Below are 19,773 nucleotides of genomic sequence, written 5' to 3' on the forward strand. Positions count from 1 at the left end.
TCAGAAGTGTGAGGGGATAGGAATTACTGATTTGGAAACTAAGAATAGAGCCCTTTTAAATAAATGAATTTGGCATTATAGAAGAGAGAGAGAGAGAGAGAGAGAGAGAGAGAGAGAGCATGTGGAGAGAAGTTATTGTTAAAAAGACCAGGAGTGATCCATCTATCTCATGCCAAATATGAAAACAAACAGAAATTTTTCTACAATATGGAAGAATATCATTAGTCCCCTTTCCCCGACTAACTAGTATTTTTTACAGGTGAATTCTAATTTTGGTTTAGTTGTTAGAAATGGTGAAAATATCCATTTTTGGATTGATGAATGGATTGGAAATGACATTTTAGCACAAATTTTTTCATGGATATTTGCGTTGACAAACAATAAAAATGGGAAGATTGCGGAGTTTGGCAAGTGAGAGGAGAATGTGTGGAGATGGGATATATCCTTAAGAAGGAATCTTTGACTGGGAAGTTGCTCAATGGGATCAACTTGGAAACCTTCTTAAAGATATCCAGATTAACAAAAAGCTAAAAAAATGATATTGTATGGAAAGGTGAAGCTAGTGGTCTATATACTTCAAAATCCTTCTTCAAAAGATTAATGGCACCCACTGAAAAGAGAGACAAGGTATGGACGAATATTTGGGTCGGCCTTGCACCACATAGAACTGAGGCATTTGTGTGGCAATTGCTCCACGAAAAAATTGGAGTGATGGAAGAACTGGTAAGTAAGGGATTGATATAGGATAATCAAAGCACTTGTGTGTTGTGTAATAAAAAGAGTGAATTTGTCAATCACTTGTATATTGTTTGCTAAAAAACGTGGAAGGTGTGGGCTGGGTGGTGTGACTTATTTGGTTATCAATGGAGTGCTTCTAGCAATGTTAAATTGTTCTTTGAATCTTGGAATGATTGTTACCTGGGAAAGATATACGAAAGGATATGGAGAATGAGTTATTTTGAGGCTGTTTAGACAATTTGGAAATGTCGTAATGATGTTGTCTTCAACGGTAAAGCTTGGGATAACACACAATGCTGGGAGACCTCAAAAATAAGAGTGGCCTCTTAGGCTAATGCTAAGTGGCCTAATGAGTATCTTTCTATTTTGACTACTTTTATGTTCCCTAAAGTTGGATGTGGTGGTAAAAAGAAAGAAAATGTGTTGCATGGGAGAAACCAAAGCTGGGGCAGTTGAAATTTAACGTTAACAGAGTGGCTCAAGGTTGTCTTGGACCGATTGAAATTGAGGGCATTTTGAGGAATGAGAAGGGAGAGGTGTTAATTACCTTCTCCAAACTGATTGGTATAGCTAATTCTACTACAGTTGAAGTTCTCGTTGTGAATGAGGCCTTCTTGATCTTCTCAGCCTCGAGATAGAAAGAAAGCCACTCCTTGTTGATTGAAAATGATGTGTGCAACATTGTTAGATGGATTAAAGATCTTGCGAATGTGCCTTGGAGGTTGAGATTTTGGATGATTAAAAAAAAAAAAGGTTAAAGGAGATAAGTGCAAAATGGGAAATCAGACATTCACTGAGAGAGGCAAACCAATAAGCCAATTCATTAACTAAAGCTGCCATCCATCTTCAAAGTGAGATATTAAGAGTGTACTAACTTCCTTTTTTAATCTTGATTGTGGAGGTGAGGTTCAGTTATAGCTAACCTCTGTTTTCAGTTTGATTGGGGGTTATAGTTGTTAATAAGTCCTAATTCTCTTAGTCTGTGTTTGTGGTTTTGTAATGATCACTCCTTTGCTTCTTTTGGATTGGGAGAGAAGGTCACTTAGGATGTGGGGATGCATAGTCAAGTTCGTGGGTGCTTGCAATATCCTGGGATTTTTTTTTTTTTGTTTTTAGGAGGGGTGAATACAGTGGCTTTTTTTAGGGGTTTTACTTTTTTTGGTTTTTGATATGTACAGGGGACATTTCTCTTTGGCCTTTTGAAGAGGTTTTGGAAAAATATATCAGATAAAATGGACTGATATATGAACCAAAGCTTTCTGCCCTAATGTTTCTGTGTAATGGTGGAGGGGTTTATTCCCCTTCATGATGAATAAATTCGATGCTATTGCTATTTAAAAAATTTTTAGTTTTTCAAACAAAATTACATGGTTTATTGAATACTCTTCCGTTAATGCTTGTTCCTTACCTATCCTTCACTAGGTATTATGTACTGACCTTTTTTAAAAATCTCATGTATTTGTTTTTAGATCTCGAGTCAGACAGAGCTTAACTTTTAGGTGGAACTTCTTTTGGGAAACTTTGGTAGGTATTTAAAAGCATTCACTAGCTGCACCAATATCATACCAAATGGGCTTTGTTGTCTTGTTCTGTTTTGTCTAGTTGTAATGTCACTTTTTGTTGTTCATAGACATAAGCACCAATATGTGTAGATGTGATGAAAAGTTATTAAGTTACAGTGTGAATATGTGGAATATTGGTGTGATACTTGGATATGATGAATGGAATATAAAACATGTATTTAAGATATGAACGTTGGATTTGTACAGATGAGTAGATATGAATTTCATGTGAAATATGTACAGGTTTGAAGGCTTCTGTGGGCCTTGTGGGCTATGTCCATTGGGCCTTTGCGTCAGTCACAGTCCGGTATCGAGGTGTGACAAAATCAGGGCTTTAAGTCCCTCTTTACCTACTCGTGAAAACTGTCCACATTGCCGGATATAAATTAGGGCTTTAAGTCCTCCTCTATAATGAAATATCAATAATCAATAATCACTACTTTGTGCACAAAAACCACTAACTTGGTGTGGTAATAGGTCTTACCCTCAAGTGTCTCAATTATATTAAGAGAAAAATCAATTTAATTTCCATGTATTCCCAAAGAGTGATAAAACTGTAAGAAATATATTCATAAATCATATGTTTATGCACAAACATATTTCGTGGTATGGCATATTTATCAAAACAACATGCTTAGTGAAAATAACAAGTTAAAACATTATATTCCATGAGTCAAATAATGGCCATTCTCAGCCTAATGCATCACACAAGCTTGCAAGGCTGATTTGAATTGAAAACTTTGTTAAAGGCTTGTTTCGCCATCTTTAAAACACATAGCTACCTATATATTTAGTTTATAGAAAATGGTTTAAAAAATCCAAGTCACGATCACAATTAACTTCGAAAATTCCTATCAACTTATGCTTTTCACAATTTTATTTCCAAACATCAAGGGTAACATATATAGATAGTATATTCCAAGAGATATAATTTGGAATTTAGCGTCCACTCACCTTTATCGGTGGGATTTCTCACCACAACTTCCTCTAACTCAATTCAATGCTCTTAAATATTTTCAACACTCTTTTAGTCAAGGTTATGAAGCAACCTGAATCTTGGACAGCCAATGCTTCAAGATTTACACATGATCTAAACTCATTCCACCTTTTTGACTCCCATTTCACTACACATAATTTTCCTAGCAACAAATATAAACACATATCAAAATTTTCAGAATCTCTTTAACACATTAACCTCATTTTAATTTCAGCGTTTTCAGATAAATTTCTAGCTATAAATTTCTAGCTTTATGTTCTAATTCCAATTATCACTCTGGCATGACTATCACATATCAATCTTTCATATTTAACTCATAACTTACCTAGTATGCCACTAGTCACAAATCTAGAACCACCTAGCACAACTCCTCCATCACTAGCTCTTGGAGCTTCAACGAGACCTAAAGCAATAAATTACGTAATTAATTTCTAACGCTCCTTTTCAGCATATCATTTACACTTAGATACTTATCAATGGTTCACTATCTATCTTCTAGCACTAGGCCTATATTTATCTAGCTTTTGCATCACCCATGCATAGCTCACATACTTGATTCCAATTCATATTTTAACACTTCAATTACAATCAAGATCTACCATCGTTTACTCAATCTCTCTCAAACGACTTAATTTGAAAGTAGCTGAGTAAACGTCAATTACACGTTATAATGTCAAACCTCTTAATTCAAGGCACAGTTTTGACAACAAAATTTTATATATATATATATATATATATATATATATATATATATATATATATATATATATTAAACCAGTCTCCATAACACAATTTAATTAATAATTCTTCAACATCAATAAACAATCTCATCAACACAATCTAAAAAAAAATCTGTTCAACCTCAACAACACGATTCGACAATTAATTTTCCAACCTCAATCCACAATTTCAACAATACATTTCAACCATTCCTTACCTCAATAAACAATTGAAATTAACAACCAACCAAAACTCTCAACCTATGGAGCATAACCGAGCTGCAAGCACAAAGACAAATTTTAAACCAGTTAAATTATAGCTAACAGCTCAACAAACTCAATCTCATCTAAACTCCACTTACCATTACTCAAACTAGTCTAGAAATATATAATATATATTGTTTTGTGGAGTAAGGAGGAAGACTTAAGGTTGGTCTTATGGTTTGGAGGAGGTTTGTATAAAAAACTGTTGTGCAAGTGTGTTTATCTTAGTGAACCCGAGGAGAACAAGCTTGTAAAAGTAATCTATCAAAGGAATCCGTGGAGGACTAAGCTTGGAGAAGCCAGTTTATTTGAAGAACTAAGCTTTGAAGGTGAAGGATTTGTTGTGGCTTGCTGGAATAAAGAAAGGAGAATGAAAGGAATGCTGAAAGAAAGAAAGAAAGAAGAAGAGAAAAAAAAAAGACGCATGCAAGAACGGTGGAGGCGGGTGACCCCCCACGGGTGGACAACCTTGGGTTGTCAGCCCATGGACTATTTGCACATTGCCCCCTCCATTCTTATTTATTTTTTATATATATATGTATATATGTCATTGTTAATCGGGCCTTGAGCATTTCATTTGTTTAATTTAATCCCCCAAGCTTTATTTTTCTTACAATTTAATCCTCAAGCATATTTTTTTTCCTTTCCATTTAATGTACTAAAGATCAAATTGAGATTATTTGACTCCAAGAAATTTAAATTTGACTCTTATAAAATTCTTCTAAGTGTTAATTTATTCACTCACTTTGGAATTAACCCAATCTTCTAATCAAGAATCTGAATTTGTATAACACATATATATTTGGTTCATTATCCTTATCACTCTAATTTATTTCTGACCTTTCAACAATTTCCTTATGTCACCGACAGCTTCTTTCTCATAATTCCTCTTAATAATTTTAGTTTATAACTCTTCTACCTTATCTTATCTTCATCTTATTTCCCGTCCCTAGTTGTAGGTCTTGAGTGGTTCTAACATTCTGAGGAGGGGGATGTTACATTTATACTTTGTATGTCTGTTTAAGTTTTTGCAAGGTGCTGATTTTCAGTATGTTATACCAATTGAAAGGCAACAATTCTGTGTTTTTCTGGTCATGGTGTAAGGCTGCATGAGATATATCATTCTGCTGGAATGCAACTTCTGGGGCTGGTCTTAGGACTTCTATCAATGTTATCTGGGTTAAGCAGAGCATATTGTGTGAGCCCCTTCCGTTAATCTTATTGAAACTCAAGCTGAGCTGAGATTCTTCAATCTATGCAAAGGACTAACTCATTGTATTAACTTATTAATTATATATTGAGCCATAACTTGACCATGGAAGCTTTCGAATACAGCAGTTACCGCTTGATAGAAGCTGAACAATATTTTAGTAGTAATTTCTTTGCCAATCAAATTGCTGCTTTAGTCTGCTACTTCGTTAATTTTCCCAGGAAAATATTCCATTCTACACTTTTCCTGTTCTTGAGGCCCCTCTGTCTACAGTGGGGCATGGTCTTTGTAAATCTAAACAAAGGAAAAGGAAATTATTTTGAGTAACCAGGATTCTCGAGAGAAGATGTACATAGTTTATTAATTGTAGGGAATTTGGATCCCTAGCTTTCTTGATAAGCTTCATCAGTCAATGAATGTACCAAAATGTAGCAATACTAACGAAACTGGTAGAATTCTGTCCAAGTGTGTTAAAATGGTATTTATACTATAAATTCAATTAATAAATTAATCTTCAGTATTGGATTAATTTTTCAGTTTATCCATATATGGTGTTGAACAAGATAATGGAGTTACTGGTTTTGGTATTAGAGATGAGCACAACAAAGAGATCACTGTTCAAACCAGGAACCTAACTAATTAACTTCCCATACATGATTGATCAGTTCGAATGAATTAAGGTATGCCAAATTTATTACATAAAAAAGTTCAAAAAAAAGAAATCTAGGAGTACTGAATATCAAATTGTAGATTTACTTAAACACAGGAAATATAGGAAATTATCTCTCCCCTAACAAAATCTTTTTGTAATGATCCTAACGAAAATTTCAAACAAAAGAATTTATCAGCTCAAAGATATGATCTTAAATTTAAATTTTCAACCCTTCCCCAACCTCAAGTCTCAACCTAAATATATACAAGACAATAGAGAAGAGAATCTCACCGAAGAAAAAAAAAGTTATTGAAGGATTACTATAATCGACATGGGTCTAAACATTGTCATTTTCAGTCTCTTTGTTTCAGCTACACTTCTTCTTGTGTCATCAGGTCATGCTGCTGATGATAGCGAGAGAAAGGTGATGCAATCTTTTATGTTTCTGTCTCCTTGAATTTTGATATCTTACGTTTATGGTGTGGAATTTTTCCTTTTAAAGCTCTTTGTCTTGGATATTTAGACTTAACAAAGTTAATTTGTTTTCTTTATCTATGAACATATGCAACAGGCTTATATCGTTTATATGGGAAATGCTTTGGAAAGCAAAAGTCTAGCCGTGGAGCATCACCATAGCTTGCTTTCTGGAGTTACTCAAGAGTAAGTGATGACAAAAGTTTTGTTTCCACTTGAAAGCACAAAACTGTATATCTCTAATTTCTTACTTCATCTTCATTAGTGAGGAAGTTGCTCGACAGTCCATAATTCACAGCTATGGGAAAAGTTTCAATGGATTTGCTGCATATTTGACGCCAGATGAAGCTGCAAGACTACAAGGTTAATTTATACCAGATTTAGATTGCATATGAGAGATATAGTATTTGCAGGTTCCTGCTTTCCTGACCATATGAGTTTTTAACTAATTCTTTTGTTACATCGTTTGCAGAGAATGAAAATGTGGTTTCCGTGTTTCCAAACAGTTTCAGACAGCTTCAAACAACAAGATCATGGGATTTTCTAGGCATGCCTTTATCTGTTAAAAGAAATACCCCAAAAGAGAGTGATGTAATTGTTGGTGTGCTAGACACAGGTATCGTTTGAGCATTTGAAGATGGATGCTTGAATCTTTCCTTTCTTGTTATCATGATTCTTTTGGACTAATAATTAATATGTGATTAATCAGCAAATTCTTCCGGATTTTCCAGGAATTTATATTGATGCTCCAAGCTTTGATGACAAAGGATTTGGACCACCTCCATCAAAATGGAAAGGCGTCTGCCAGACAGGAGGCAACTTTACTGGCTGCAACAAGTAACTAAATAAATTCTCTCTTCTTTCTTTTTCTATATATATATTTTTAAATTAATTTGTTGAACAAATCAGATTTGACCTAACAATTATGATTTTATTTAAAATAATTGAGATCCAAAATTCCCTTATGCCTCCCATACATACCAAAAGTTACCATTTACAATTTGTTGTGTTTCTAATATGAGACCTCTGCAATGGAAATCTCCAAATCTAACCATTCTTTATCATTTCTTAATGTGCATCTCTCGATCACAGCAAGGTTATAGGAGCAAGAGCTTATAGCATTGGGGAAGCTACCAATGTATCAGCTGCTGATGACGTAGGCCATGGTTCTCACACTGCGTCGATAGTAGCAGGCGTTCCGGTAAAGGATGCAAGTCTCTATGGTATAGGACAAGGCACAGTACGAGGAGGGGTTCCCTCAGCACGCATTGCTGTCTATAGGATCTGTAATGATATTGGCTGTAGCGATATTAAGATCCTTGCTGCATTTGATGATGCCATTGACGATGGTGTTGACATAATATCAATGTCCGTTGGTGGGTCCGCCAGAGATTATCACTCTGACTCGATCGCAATTGGTTCGTTTCATGCCATGAAGAAAGGTGTCTTGACAAGCTGTGCCGCGGGAAACGATGGGCCGGATTTGGCTAGCTTAGCTAATGGGGCTCCTTGGATTTTGACTGTTGGTGCTACTGCTACGGACAGATTGTTTAAGACCCCAATTGAAATTGGCAAGGACATGAAAACTTTGGTAAGCATTATCTTTCTCACAATGCTTTGCATTCAAGTTCTGATCTTTATCCAAGAAAAGCTCAGGTTGCATGTTCAAATCCAACATTAGATTCCCACGTGTTTGGTTACTCATTTAATTTTGTGCAGTCAGGGCATTTTGAACATGCTCCAAACAGTTACATATACACACAAACAAGCAATAATAAATGTCTATATAATTAGTTGTTAGTTATTACCTAGAAACCATTTGCGAGTAGCAAAATAAAAGTGCTCATGCTCTTATGATGTTGATAACGTATTGATCATTGTCTCTAAACTTTTCGGTGCTTTGCGTTAACAGGGAGTTTCTTTGAATACCTTCAACCTCGAGAAAATGTACCCTTTAACTAGTGGAGCAAAAGCAGCAAAAGCGAATAAAAAAGACACTTACTGGTAAGAATATCCATATCCAAAATCCCCATTTTTGTATCAGACGGAATTGGTGTATATTATTTACATAAGTGGCTCTAATAAAATGAGACTTTTGCAGTTCATGTGAAGCTAGTCTTTTAGATGCAAACAAGGTCAAGGGAAAAATAGTGTACTGCGATGGAGGACTCCAGGATTCTATAATCAAGGATTTGGGCGGAATAGGTGCAGTCATGAGTTGCTCACCTAACAGTTTAATCGGTGGAACTTCCTACGTTCTTCCCGGCGCATGTGTGAGTAGAGATACAGCACTCCAGATTTTACAATATCTCAACTCAACCAAGTAAGTTTTGTATGTAATGTTAATTTCAAGAAACTCATCACATAGATTTGTCATTTCTGTTATAAATGAGTAATCATCGCATTTCTGCAAATTAAAAACAAAAAATGCATGCAGAAATCCTCAGGGTGTGATACACAAGACAATACCAGTCGATACTACTGCACCTTTTGCGGCTTCCTTTTCATCTAGAGGGCCTTACTATACGTCCCTCTCTTTCTTAAAGGTAGTATGCTTATGTGCGTGTGTGCGCCTATATGTATGTGTATATATATATATATATATATATATATATATATGTTTAATTGAGCAGTATAGTTACATTTGCTTTTTGAAAGGCAGTATAGTTACATTTTAAAACAATAAAAGTTGACCTGTTTGTAATTAGTTCTCAAGCATTTTTGCTTTTTGTTAATGTTTGTATAGCCGGATATTGTTGCACCTGGAGTTGATATCCTAGCTGCTTACTCGAAACTCAAGTCTGTCACCGGGTCTGAAGGCGACGATCGTTTCAATGCGTTCAATATTATGTCTGGAACATCAATGGCTTGCCCGCATGCTAGTGCAGCTGCTGCCTATGTCAAGTCATTCCATCCTGAATGGTCTATCAGTGCAATCAAATCTGCTCTGATGACAACAGGTTAGTCTCTTCAAATATTCATGTTATCAGCATTGGACTTGTTCCTTAAACTTTTGGGAAAATAATTTTGAACTCATTTTTGACATAAAATTCATATATTGATTAGCTAACCGCACGGCATATATTTCTTCTCAAATCAGCATCTGAAATGAAAGTTGGAGACAAATTTGTTGAGTTTGCCTATGGATCTGGCCAAATTGATCCTCAAAGGGCTGTTGATCCTGGCTTGGTATATGAACTGTCCGAAATTGACTACATCCGGTACTTATGCAAGGAAGGCTACTCGGGAACACGTCTAGGGTTGATCATCGATGAAGATGTTAATTGCAAAAGCATCCCCAAGTTTGGAGGCCAAGATGTTCTAAACTACCCATCCATGGCTTTGGTGCATGAGGACCCTGCGCCAAATATTTCAGCTGTTTTCAATCGAATTGTTACAAATGTAGGAGATGGAAATTCTACATACAAGGCAATCGTGAAGGGGCCGGCGGGTCTCAACATCACGGTTTCCCCTGACACGCTAGTGTTTAATAAAGTGAATGAGCGGAAATCTTTTACAGTTGAGTTGAAAGGGCCACCATTAAAGGGTAATTTTACTATTTTATCAGCATCCCTGGAATGGACTGACTCGGTTCGCAGGGTGAGGAGCCCCATCGTCATTTATTCTAACTCCTTGATAGTACGCAAGGATGACTACCCCTGAAATATTAGGCCTGATGTAAGTTTCTCGAGTTTATGTTTGATTCTCAGCTCTGCTTCAGTTATTGAGCAAGGTTGCTACTAAAATGTTCTTTATTGGTTCTAATTCGTGAACATTGACAGTGGTAGGCAAATTGTTCTTATGTTTCATTTATTTGTAATTAATTTTTATGATTTTAATAAAAGAAAATTAGTTGTATAAATTAAGGGCGTGTTTGGTTATGGAAACATTTTGTCATTTTATTTTATTTTTAATTTTTATATAAAATAGCATATATTTATTATTTTATTTTATTTTCTAAATCTCTATATGATTTTCTTGAAATCTAAATCCCTTAACATTTCACAACAGTCTTGTGTTAGCATTTCAATTTCTAATCCTAATTCTTAGCCAATATTCCCTTAACATATTTCATATACAGAACCACTTATCAAGCCCATCACTTTCATTGGGCTTCAAGCTTTGGGCCTGGTTTAGAGCCCAGTCAGCGCATAGAGGGAGAAAATTATATTCATGCATAAACTTAAATTTTTAAATTCCAATAATATTTTTCACTTAGAATTTAATTATTTTTTTGAATTATTATTTTATACATTTTTATGAAGCTTTAATGAAGCCTTTAAAATTTATATGCTAAGTTAAAATATTACTATATGTTTTTTATTTATCATATTAGCTTTATTAATTTTCTCTTTTCATTATTTGTAATTTTTTAAAAAAAGAGCTTCATTTCACAGTGGCATAGATGTTATAATAAAGAATTGTAGGGGTTCAAACATGAACATCTTTACGTTCCGACTTAAGACCGACCAAGACCATCACTGAAGCCCGTTTGTTCCATTCGCCGGTTCATTGTCTTCCCAACTGTCGGTTCACTTCACCATATGAGCAGTCAGTTCATGCAGGAAACCGTTCTTAGCAATGGCAGTGCCCATCCAGAAAGTTCTCCTTACTGGGTTCATTCACTCCATGCATTCTGAGGTGACCCATTTTCTTTCTTATACTTTTGTAGCAATTTTACTGCAACTTGGATTTTGAATTTTTCATGGTTTAACTCTGTTGTTTGATATTCTTGTTTGGTTTATGGGGACTTGATTGTGATTCTCTTATAGATTGTAAAATCATCAGTAAGTTTGAACGAAATTGGTTAAGTACTTGCTTTTCTTTTTCTTTTCCCAAATGTGATATAAATGAATATGTAAGTGTTCAAAGTTCTTTATAAGCAGTCTTGTTTTAAACAAAATGCTAACCGTTTAATCATACAATTTTGTATCTTTGTAATAATTTCAGGAAATCGTTGATGACCAATTCTATCAGCCGGAGGCCATCAAGGACCCCGCCTGTTTATATTGTTGGAGAAGAGGCTGCATCATTAGTCTCAGGTTTGGAAACAGGATGTTATGATGCAGTGCGTGTTAATGCATTCCAAGTTTTTTTATTGGAATATTACTTCTTGTCTAGTGTCATGTGAACAGTTGCCTGACGACTTGTCTATAAATCTTGTTCTTTAAAGTTGAAAATGTACTGGGTGCCATAAGGTTTAAACTCCTTTATCTAAAATTTTAATTTCTAGACAATGAAGTGGTAATGAAGACTAAGGTTCAAGTGATTATGAACAACGTTTCTATGTTGTAAGAGTTTTCTGTTACAACTGCAAAATAGGAGCACATACCTTTTCAGAATTTCACCAAACTGAATTTGTCAATAAAGAATTCTTTGAGCTGGCATTGTGAGTCATTTTGAAAAAACCTCTGAATTGATTATCCTAAATTTAGGGGTTTCCTGTAACAAAATATTGGGAGGTTCATACTTAATCCACAGGAGGCACATTTGAGTGGGTTACAACTTCTCTTTTTGTTTTACAGATCTTTCTTTCTTTTCACAGAAGGAAGAAAAATGTAACAATTTGCTGTTACCACCTAGTTTTCTGCATACCATGAATGGTTGTTAATTTCATTCAAGTGGTCAAGCTTGCTGAGTGTTTCTGAAGTTGGCAAAAGTTTTATGTTCCAAATATGATGTGTGTAGCAGTTATGATCTCAAGCTGCTTTCCACATGGATTGGCTGTCTTCCTGCTGCTGCTGCTTGAAAAATCTGATTTCTCAATATTGAATCATTTCTTTGGAGCACCCTGCTCCAGGTGTTTCGTTAAGAGCCACCAAAAAGCTTATATCTTGCCAGCTTCAAAAAGTGTTTAAATAATTGTAGTAGATTCCCAAAGGAAACGATAATAATAACATTAGAAACTTGAATTTGTAATTGTTACATGAAAATTTCTGTAATACTAAAGGACATTAACATCTTTATAAAGAAACTCAAATGTATAAAGGAAAGTGGACATTAACATCTTTATAGAAACCGATGTCACCTTCACTATCTTGTGTGTAAATAAATTCGAATGTAGAGATGTATATCCACACCTTAAACTGAAAATACACATGGATGTTTACACTTTGTATGTCCATTTAAGTTTTTGCAAGTTGCTGATTTTCAACATGTTATACCAACTGAAGGGCAGCAATTCTGTGTTTTCCCGGTCATGGTGTAAGGCTGCATGAGATATATCATTCTGGTAGAATTCAACTTCTGGGGTAGGTCTTAGGACTTGTATCAATGTTATCTTGGTTAAGCTGAGTGTTGCGTGAGCCCCTTCCATCAATCTTATTGAAACTCTAGCTGAGCTGAGGTTCTTCAATCTCTGCAAAGGACTAACTCATTATATACTAGCTTAAGTTGGTTTATTGTCCAAGGTGAGCTTCCATTAGTCCAGTTAAGAGTGGCGGATAGGCTCCTGGGGAACTTGATTAGTTTTGGTCAATAAGATGTTTAAAATACGAATCTGTATTATGCTATTTTGTCTAATACAGCTACAATAAATAAGCCAACTGTATATGGACTGTTATAGTACTAGATTAAAATAATGGGACCCAGTTGACAGCCTAGTTATATCTTCAATTTGGACATGTGGCATGGACCTACAATACCACCTTATGTGTCAATAAGGTGAAAAGTGGACCCACAATGCCTGTCATCATGCAAAGCAGGATTGGATGGGAAATGCTTTATGGGGTGAGAAGTTTTGGAAGTTCCATTGGCAATCTAAAGTTGTCCTGGCGTATTTGTAGTTGATTCAGAGTTAGAGACATCTCCATTTGGTTAACTTATTATATTTTGAGTTGTATGTACTCAGTTATGAGTTAGAAACATGATCAATTCCTGGATGTGTTTGGATTTCTTGGTTTTGGTGTATGTTTCCTGATTAGCAAGGAGAAATAGTTCATTCTGTGTTGTGTGCTATAGTTGTTTATTCTCATGTGCACCATAGTGGTGTATGATCTCTGAAAAGGCTTGGCTCTCGATTTACTAGTTAATAATTTCAAAGTATCTCCATAGTTAAATGTTATTCAAATACCTTTTGATTGACAGTTCAGGTGTTTTCTCACTAATTTAAAAAAGATGTAATTTAGTGCAGGAACTCTTGCTGAAAGAGGACAAAGAGATTTTCTTGACATTTGTCATTAACAGAGACATAAGTGTTGTAGGTGTTATCATCGAAACACCATGCTAAACCCGTGGTGTCTGACACATCCTTTTTGTTTGCAACACATTTTGCTTGTTAAGTTGTCATTTGAAGGGAATACATCTCATGCAAAGTTCTTTTCTTCTCATCTTAGATTAAAAGATTCCTTCAAGTTTTGGTTCTGTTCATCTAATAGTATTCATTAAGATTGAAAATGGCTTTGTCTATTGTCAGAGGACTGTTGCAACAATATGTGCAGTCATTGTTCAATGAGGTGCAGATATAAATGAGCTCGATCTTAATTTCTCTTCTTCTTCTTCTTTCATTTTTTCTGTTTTGTGATATCTTTTGTGCTATGGGTCCCCTTTGGCTCTAATTTGCTATCTATGCCAGGGGCTTTTGGTATAAGAACTGCCATTTGATCTTTAATCAGATGTCTCTAAACATGTATAGTTAAAATTTTATGCATAATATTTTATTTTTGAATTGTTTCTTTCAAATTGTTTTCATGCTGTTTGGATTGTAGCTTCTATGACACAGTGATGTTCTTGTTCAAGCATTTCTGGCATTTATGTAGTAACTTAGTATTGAATCTGTGTGGATTCTCATGTTGTTCTTTGCAGGGGATCATAAATGATCAGTTTTCTCATATTCAGCATTTGAAAATGGTTGGAAGGGCTGATCATTTTGTGCAGTTGATCAATACATACTGCCTCAATGTGGAAACCATTTTATCAAAACTTGAAAGCTACATGTATCTTTGTTCATGGAGCTAAAATATTTGTACTGAAAAAGCTAATTTTCATTTTTTTGGATTATCTTAATGGGTCTACGTATTTGCAGTGATCTCCCTAATGTTGATTTTTCTAACTTGGCTGCTCTGGCTACAGAAATAGAGGAGAGAAGCTCCTGGTAATGTTGACCTTAATTTTCATTAAGTTCATTGGATAATCTCACTGATTTAGTTCATTTCATATTGAATGATTTTTGGAAGGAAAATTTAATTGAAAGTTTCATCCTGATGGTGCTTGTCTTTAAAAAATCAAAGGACTAAATGAGTTCTTCATTGTATGCTATGTAACAGTATTAAAATCCACGTTGGACTTGAAATAGTGTGTTCTTATTGAAAAAAGAGCACATGCATTTATAGGTCAAGGCATGTGTTTTAGGCATGGGTTTGCCAAGGTTCCAGGTATTGTGAAGATGCACAACCAACACAACAGTAGAATCAACCCCCACCCCTTCCTTTTTTTTTTTTTTTTGTTCTCATCTCCTGTGTGTATAATGAACAAAGCATGCAGCATATCTCCCCTGAAATAGGATGTTGAATTAAATAGAAGCATCCGAATATGCCAAAAGAAAATTCAAATGATGACTTCCAGATAAGTATATATAGCTAGCATGGGTTTTCTTACGTAATGATATATGTCATTAGACTACATGGTCGGGAGACCCGTTGGCAGAGAGAGAAACAGGAAGGTGATGAAAAGATCGGCAGTTTGTTATCATAAGAATCTTGTGATGCATCATTTTATGCCGCTTTATCTTTTTAAGAAAAATACTTATCTCTAAAATAATATTTATATTGTATTCTGATGAAATTTATGTTATGATATTGTTATGTAGTTTAGTCTTAATCTATCCAACCATCATTCACTGATTACTGATTGGATAGTTCTAACCCCCTACTTGCACAAAATTTATTTAAACAGTATTGGTGCTGAGCATGTGAGACTCACATGCTTGGATCTTATGCGGGCTTGTGATCAGATGCAAAAGCAGAAGTATGAAACTTTCTTGGATGCACTTTCTCATTAATATTTTATCTACTTATGTTGCCATGTCAGAGTATTTTCATATGTATTCATCAATCCTGGGCTATAACCATGCTTTTACTGTTTTGGCATAGCCAATCTTATTAAGTGAAGCAGAAGGTTTTCTCACACATCCATTAACCTACCAAGTTCATTCAGTTGTTATCCCTGTATGATCTATTTATGTTTTAAAGATTGTTTGTTATTCTCCTTTTTTTCTATCTTCTTTTCTATTTAAACTTGTGTCATGTGTTCTATAAGATGCTTTTCTGTTTTATTTTATTGAAAACATCCTTGTTTCAGCTTCTGTCAGGCCTTGAGTTGGACAAAGAATGAATTCGCTCATACCCGTAACAAGTTGCAGGTCCTTGTCCAGGTATAGACTCACATTTAATTCATGTGACAGTTACATGAATTAGTAAGGACGTTATAATATCTTAGGTAATGAAAATAAACCACGCAAAATTGTAGCATAAGTTCAAAGCCAATATAGCTGTTTTGTAATCTCTTGTGTCATTGTGGTAATGCCTTTGTGTTCTAAATGGTTGCTTTTACCATGGGGATTTCCTCCTGGGATGGAATATCACTGATAAAGATTTGAGCCATAACTTGATCATGGAAGCTTTTGATTACAGCATTTAATGCTTCATAGATGCTGAACTAATATTTGAGTGATTTTAGTAGTTATTTCTTTGACAATCAAATTGCTGCTTTATTTTGCTACTTTGTAAATTTTCTCAGGAAATTCTATTCTACACTTTTTCTTCTCTTGAGGCCCCTCTGCCTACAGTGGGGCACAGTCTTTGTAAATCTAAACAAAGGAAAAGAAAATTTATTTTGAGTAACTACCAGGATTCTCGAGAAAAGATGCATATAGTTTATTACTTGTAGGGAATTTGGATCCCTAGCTTTCTTGATAAGCTTCATTGGTCAATGAATGTACCAAGATGTAGCAATACTAATTAAACTGGTAGAATTATTTCCAAGTGTGTTAATCTCTTAGCAAATTATGTACTGTAAGTAGTGAAGCATACCTCTTATTTCTTTCTCTGATTTCCCGTCTTTAATTATTGTTTGTCCCCATATAATGACATTAAATTGGGTGAACTAATTTATTGATGCTAATAAATTTCTTAGAAGGACATAGATTCCTGTATTTATTTATTCCTTCTGATACTTGTTATTGAAGATTTTATTCTTAGGAAAGCTGTTACATTTTAGACTCAGTTATCCACAAAGAGTAATGGTGACTAGTTAGTGACTAGTTAGATATCATATGTACTTATGGATTAACTGTAAAATATTGATTATTAGAGGCTCATCATATCATACTGAGTGTGCATGGCTAAAAAATTACACAGCTTATCATCATCATATAGCCTTGACATTTGAACTTAATTCAGCATATTTATGAGACTACTGCATGTGAAGGTTGTTTATGAGATTTGTAGCAGTATAATAATTGTCTGGTATTGATTGAAGACTATCAAACTCCTTTTCTCTTTTATAGTGGTTGTTAAATCTTTCTGCCTTGGCTGCATCGAATGCAGATGGAGCGGAAGATTATGAGGCTCGAAGCAAAACAGCAAAAATAGAATGCTATCAAGTAGTATTCTTGAATGTGCAATGAATCTTAGTGATTTCCTTGGGAAAGTGGTACTATTTACAAAACTACAACCAACAATCTAATAGTAACACTTTTATATTTCTCATTTAAAATAGTAATCAGTTTACAATTCTAGCACCTGCTGGTTCATGTATTTGGTCTGCTGTTTATACTTAAAACACTACTAAGGAGCAAATGCTTAAATCAATTGCTTGTCCTGAAAGACCAAATGTGCATATTTTTCTAAACATGGATATATTTTCCTATTGGCATCATGACATAACTTTTCCTGATTAACATACCATTGTAATCTTTTTCACAAATAACTTCATTAAAATCCCTGTCATCCCTGCCAGAAAAATACCAGGAAAACTTGTATCCTTCATAGTAAACTGATATGTTTTGATGCATGGTATTTTATTATATTTTATTTTTCTTGCCATGTTCTATGGCCTCTAATGATGCATGTGATGTCACTTCATCCTAGTAAACTTTCTTTTTCCACCTTTTTGTTTGGCCGATGTTGCAGGCTATTTTGCTTCTTTATTATACAATTAGAATGAGAAACTTGTATAAACGTCTTGGGTTGTTGTTGGTATAAAATTGAGGCAGGAGATTCCAAGGAGATTTCTCTAACCAGAGAACACTCTTTCATGAACTTTCATTCTAGCCTAAGACTTGTAAGCTAAAACAGACATGATAGTTTGCACCGTCGTAAGAGAAATGAGGAAGATGGCAGAAGAAAGTGATATGAATGACCATGGACTGCTAAAATAAGTTCGCATCATAGTTGCCCAGTTGCTGCTACTGTAGGCTTCGGCATCTCTGATCTGCTTGGAGAGATAACAATGCCTAATATTGAAGTCGATATTTTTCCCAAGGTGGTTGAGGAAATTAGCCACATACTGGTTGTCTTGGGAAAATCTTGTGGTGATTCCATCGGAACAGAGAAACGCAACATCTCTAGGTTGGTTGATGAGGCAATTCACGAAAGACACATAATCTGTGAAGTATTTGGAGCTATTTTCTAGACATTGTTCCAGGGCAACCCAGTTGATAAGGACAGTGCTGGTGAAGTCGTTGATAGTAATGGATGGGATCTCAATCACCCTATTTCTGAAATCAACTTCCAGGAAGCCATAAGAATTTTTTGGCTTGAATTTTATTCCTGATGGCCTAAGCTGAGTGACACACTGTATAGACTGATCTGATGGACGATATTCTTGTTGAACCGGATAACTAGCAACTGGTTTTGGTGGCAGGATACTCAAGCGGAGCAGATCAAGAAAATGCTTGGCATTCAGGTCCTCGCCCTTGTTAATCGATTCCCAACGATTTGGAAAAACAAGGTTGAAAACTTTCAGGGCCATTGTAGGTAGAGAATCTATCCTTCCTATTTCATGACCATGGGACCCTGTAAACAATGAGTCCAGAACAAAGAGAGGAAGTTGGTTCTCCAGTTTAAGTAGGTCCCTAATCAGAACAGGGATCAGCCATGCCCTTGTGAATATGGGGTCATCATCGTCAAATACATCTCCAGCGCTACCAAGATGACATGACTTCAATTAGAAAGCAACCACCGAGTAGCATTATTTCCAAGAAGTCAAGCATTGGCATGATGACTACTTCTGAGTGACATTCTCTCGTTTTCTCTTCCAGTGCCCTTAAAACTTCAAGATAGTCCCTTAATTCCATTCCAAAAGCCCTAGTTCTAGAGAGAAATTTTTCAAGAAAGGACCATTTATGCTCTTCAAACTCCTGTAAATGTTCATTTCCACGATGGTAACGGCCTATTGGTACAAGCTCAGGCTGTTGCGCATTGTCATTGACTCCCACAAGCTTATAAGGAATTCTAAAGATGGAATTTGATAAATTCCTTCTTCCCCTTTGTATTGCTACTCCACGCCTTTCTGAGAGACTGCGCAAAATAAAAGTTAATGAGTAATCCATTGTAGTTTCAGCTCTATTTTAGTTTCATCTAGCTCAGTTTCCTCTTCCCAGTAGCTTTCACTTGCTTCGGTGGTTTCATGCTTTATTGTCACACTTGCTTGACCACTGTTAGCTTCTCTTTTCTTCTCTTCCAGTTGGTCAGAACTTGCCCCATTTTGTAAAATCCTTCTTGGTTGAGCACTCCTGGCATCCTTTTTAGTTTCACCAGTTTCAATGGCACGGTGCCACTTTTCAAAAAAAAAAAAAAAGGCACGGTGCCCTGTATCCCGTCTTGTCGCCGGTCAGATGCAGGTGAAGGAGAGAAACACCTGGCATGATCAAAGGGAAGGAAACTTAAGCGAAACAGATCAAGTAAATGCTTCCCCTCGAATTTTCTGCTCTTATTAATGGTTTCCGAGGCCGTTGGAAAGGATAGACCAAAATCTTTCAATGCTAGTATCGGTGAAGTGTATGTACCTTCTCCATCATCACATTGGGACCATGGAAACAATGATTGGAGAAGGAAGTGAGGAAGTTGGTTGTCCTCCCTAAGAAGGTCTCTTATGAGAACTCGTATCAACCATGGCCTTGGGAAGATGGAATCATCCAGGTCAACAACGTTTTCATT

At 35.5% G+C, this 19,773-nt stretch overlaps 2 protein-coding genes and 1 pseudogene across 8 annotated transcripts; 2 read left to right on the forward strand and 1 right to left on the reverse strand.

The window, feature by feature from the left end:
- LOC18590356 (subtilisin-like protease SBT4.15) lies at positions 6,474–10,279 on the forward strand. Its single transcript, XM_018126925.1, has 11 exons — positions 6,474–6,566; positions 6,714–6,802; positions 6,882–6,979; positions 7,089–7,232; positions 7,348–7,453; positions 7,709–8,207; positions 8,529–8,620; positions 8,718–8,939; positions 9,054–9,162; positions 9,363–9,576; positions 9,717–10,279. Exons 1-11 carry the CDS (start codon positions 6,474–6,476, stop codon positions 10,277–10,279), a joined length of 2,229 nt encoding a protein of 742 aa, XP_017982414.1.
- On the forward strand, positions 11,082–17,354 carry LOC108663169 (histidine-containing phosphotransfer protein 2-like). 7 transcript variants are annotated; one of them, XM_018126551.1, is made up of 7 exons: positions 11,082–11,257; positions 11,567–11,658; positions 14,420–14,550; positions 14,640–14,708; positions 15,509–15,595; positions 15,914–15,986; positions 17,121–17,354. In XM_018126551.1, the coding sequence occupies exons 3-7, from the start codon at positions 14,462–14,464 to the stop codon at positions 17,238–17,240; spliced, it is 438 nt and encodes a 145-aa protein (XP_017982040.1). In that variant the 5' UTR covers positions 11,082–11,257; positions 11,567–11,658; positions 14,420–14,461; the 3' UTR covers positions 17,241–17,354. The 7 variants fall into 7 exon arrangements, with proteins under 7 accessions (XP_017982040.1, XP_017982043.1, XP_017982038.1 ...); XM_018126554.1 differs by having other exon boundaries at positions 15,509–15,580; XM_018126549.1 differs by lacking the exon at positions 14,420–14,550.
- LOC18590357 lies at positions 17,888–19,166 on the reverse strand (annotated as a pseudogene).

The sequence above is a fragment of the Theobroma cacao genome, chromosome 9 (genome assembly GCF_000208745.1).
Source record: "Theobroma cacao cultivar B97-61/B2 chromosome 9, Criollo_cocoa_genome_V2, whole genome shotgun sequence".
NCBI classification, from domain to species: Eukaryota; Viridiplantae; Streptophyta; class Magnoliopsida; order Malvales; family Malvaceae; genus Theobroma; species Theobroma cacao.

Coding starts and splice junctions, on each gene's coding strand:
- LOC18590356 (XM_018126925.1), top strand. CDS start 6,474: ATGGGTCTAAACATTGTCATTTTCAGTCTCTTTGTTTCAGCTACACTT. Junction 6,567..6,713: donor CTGATGATAGCGAGAGAAAG/GTGATGCAATCT, acceptor CATATGCAACAG/GCTTATATCGTTTATATGGG. Junction 7,454..7,708: donor AACTTTACTGGCTGCAACAA/GTAACTAAATAA, acceptor TCTCGATCACAG/CAAGGTTATAGGAGCAAGAG.
- LOC108663169 (XM_018126549.1), top strand. CDS start 11,198: ATGGCAGTGCCCATCCAGAAAGTTCTCCTTACTGGGTTCATTCACTCC. Junction 11,659..14,639: donor GGCTGCATCATTAGTCTCAG/GTTTGGAAACAG, acceptor ACGTATTTGCAG/TGATCTCCCTAATGTTGATT. Junction 15,596..15,913: donor CAGAAGTATGAAACTTTCTT/GGATGCACTTTC, acceptor TCCTTGTTTCAG/CTTCTGTCAGGCCTTGAGTT.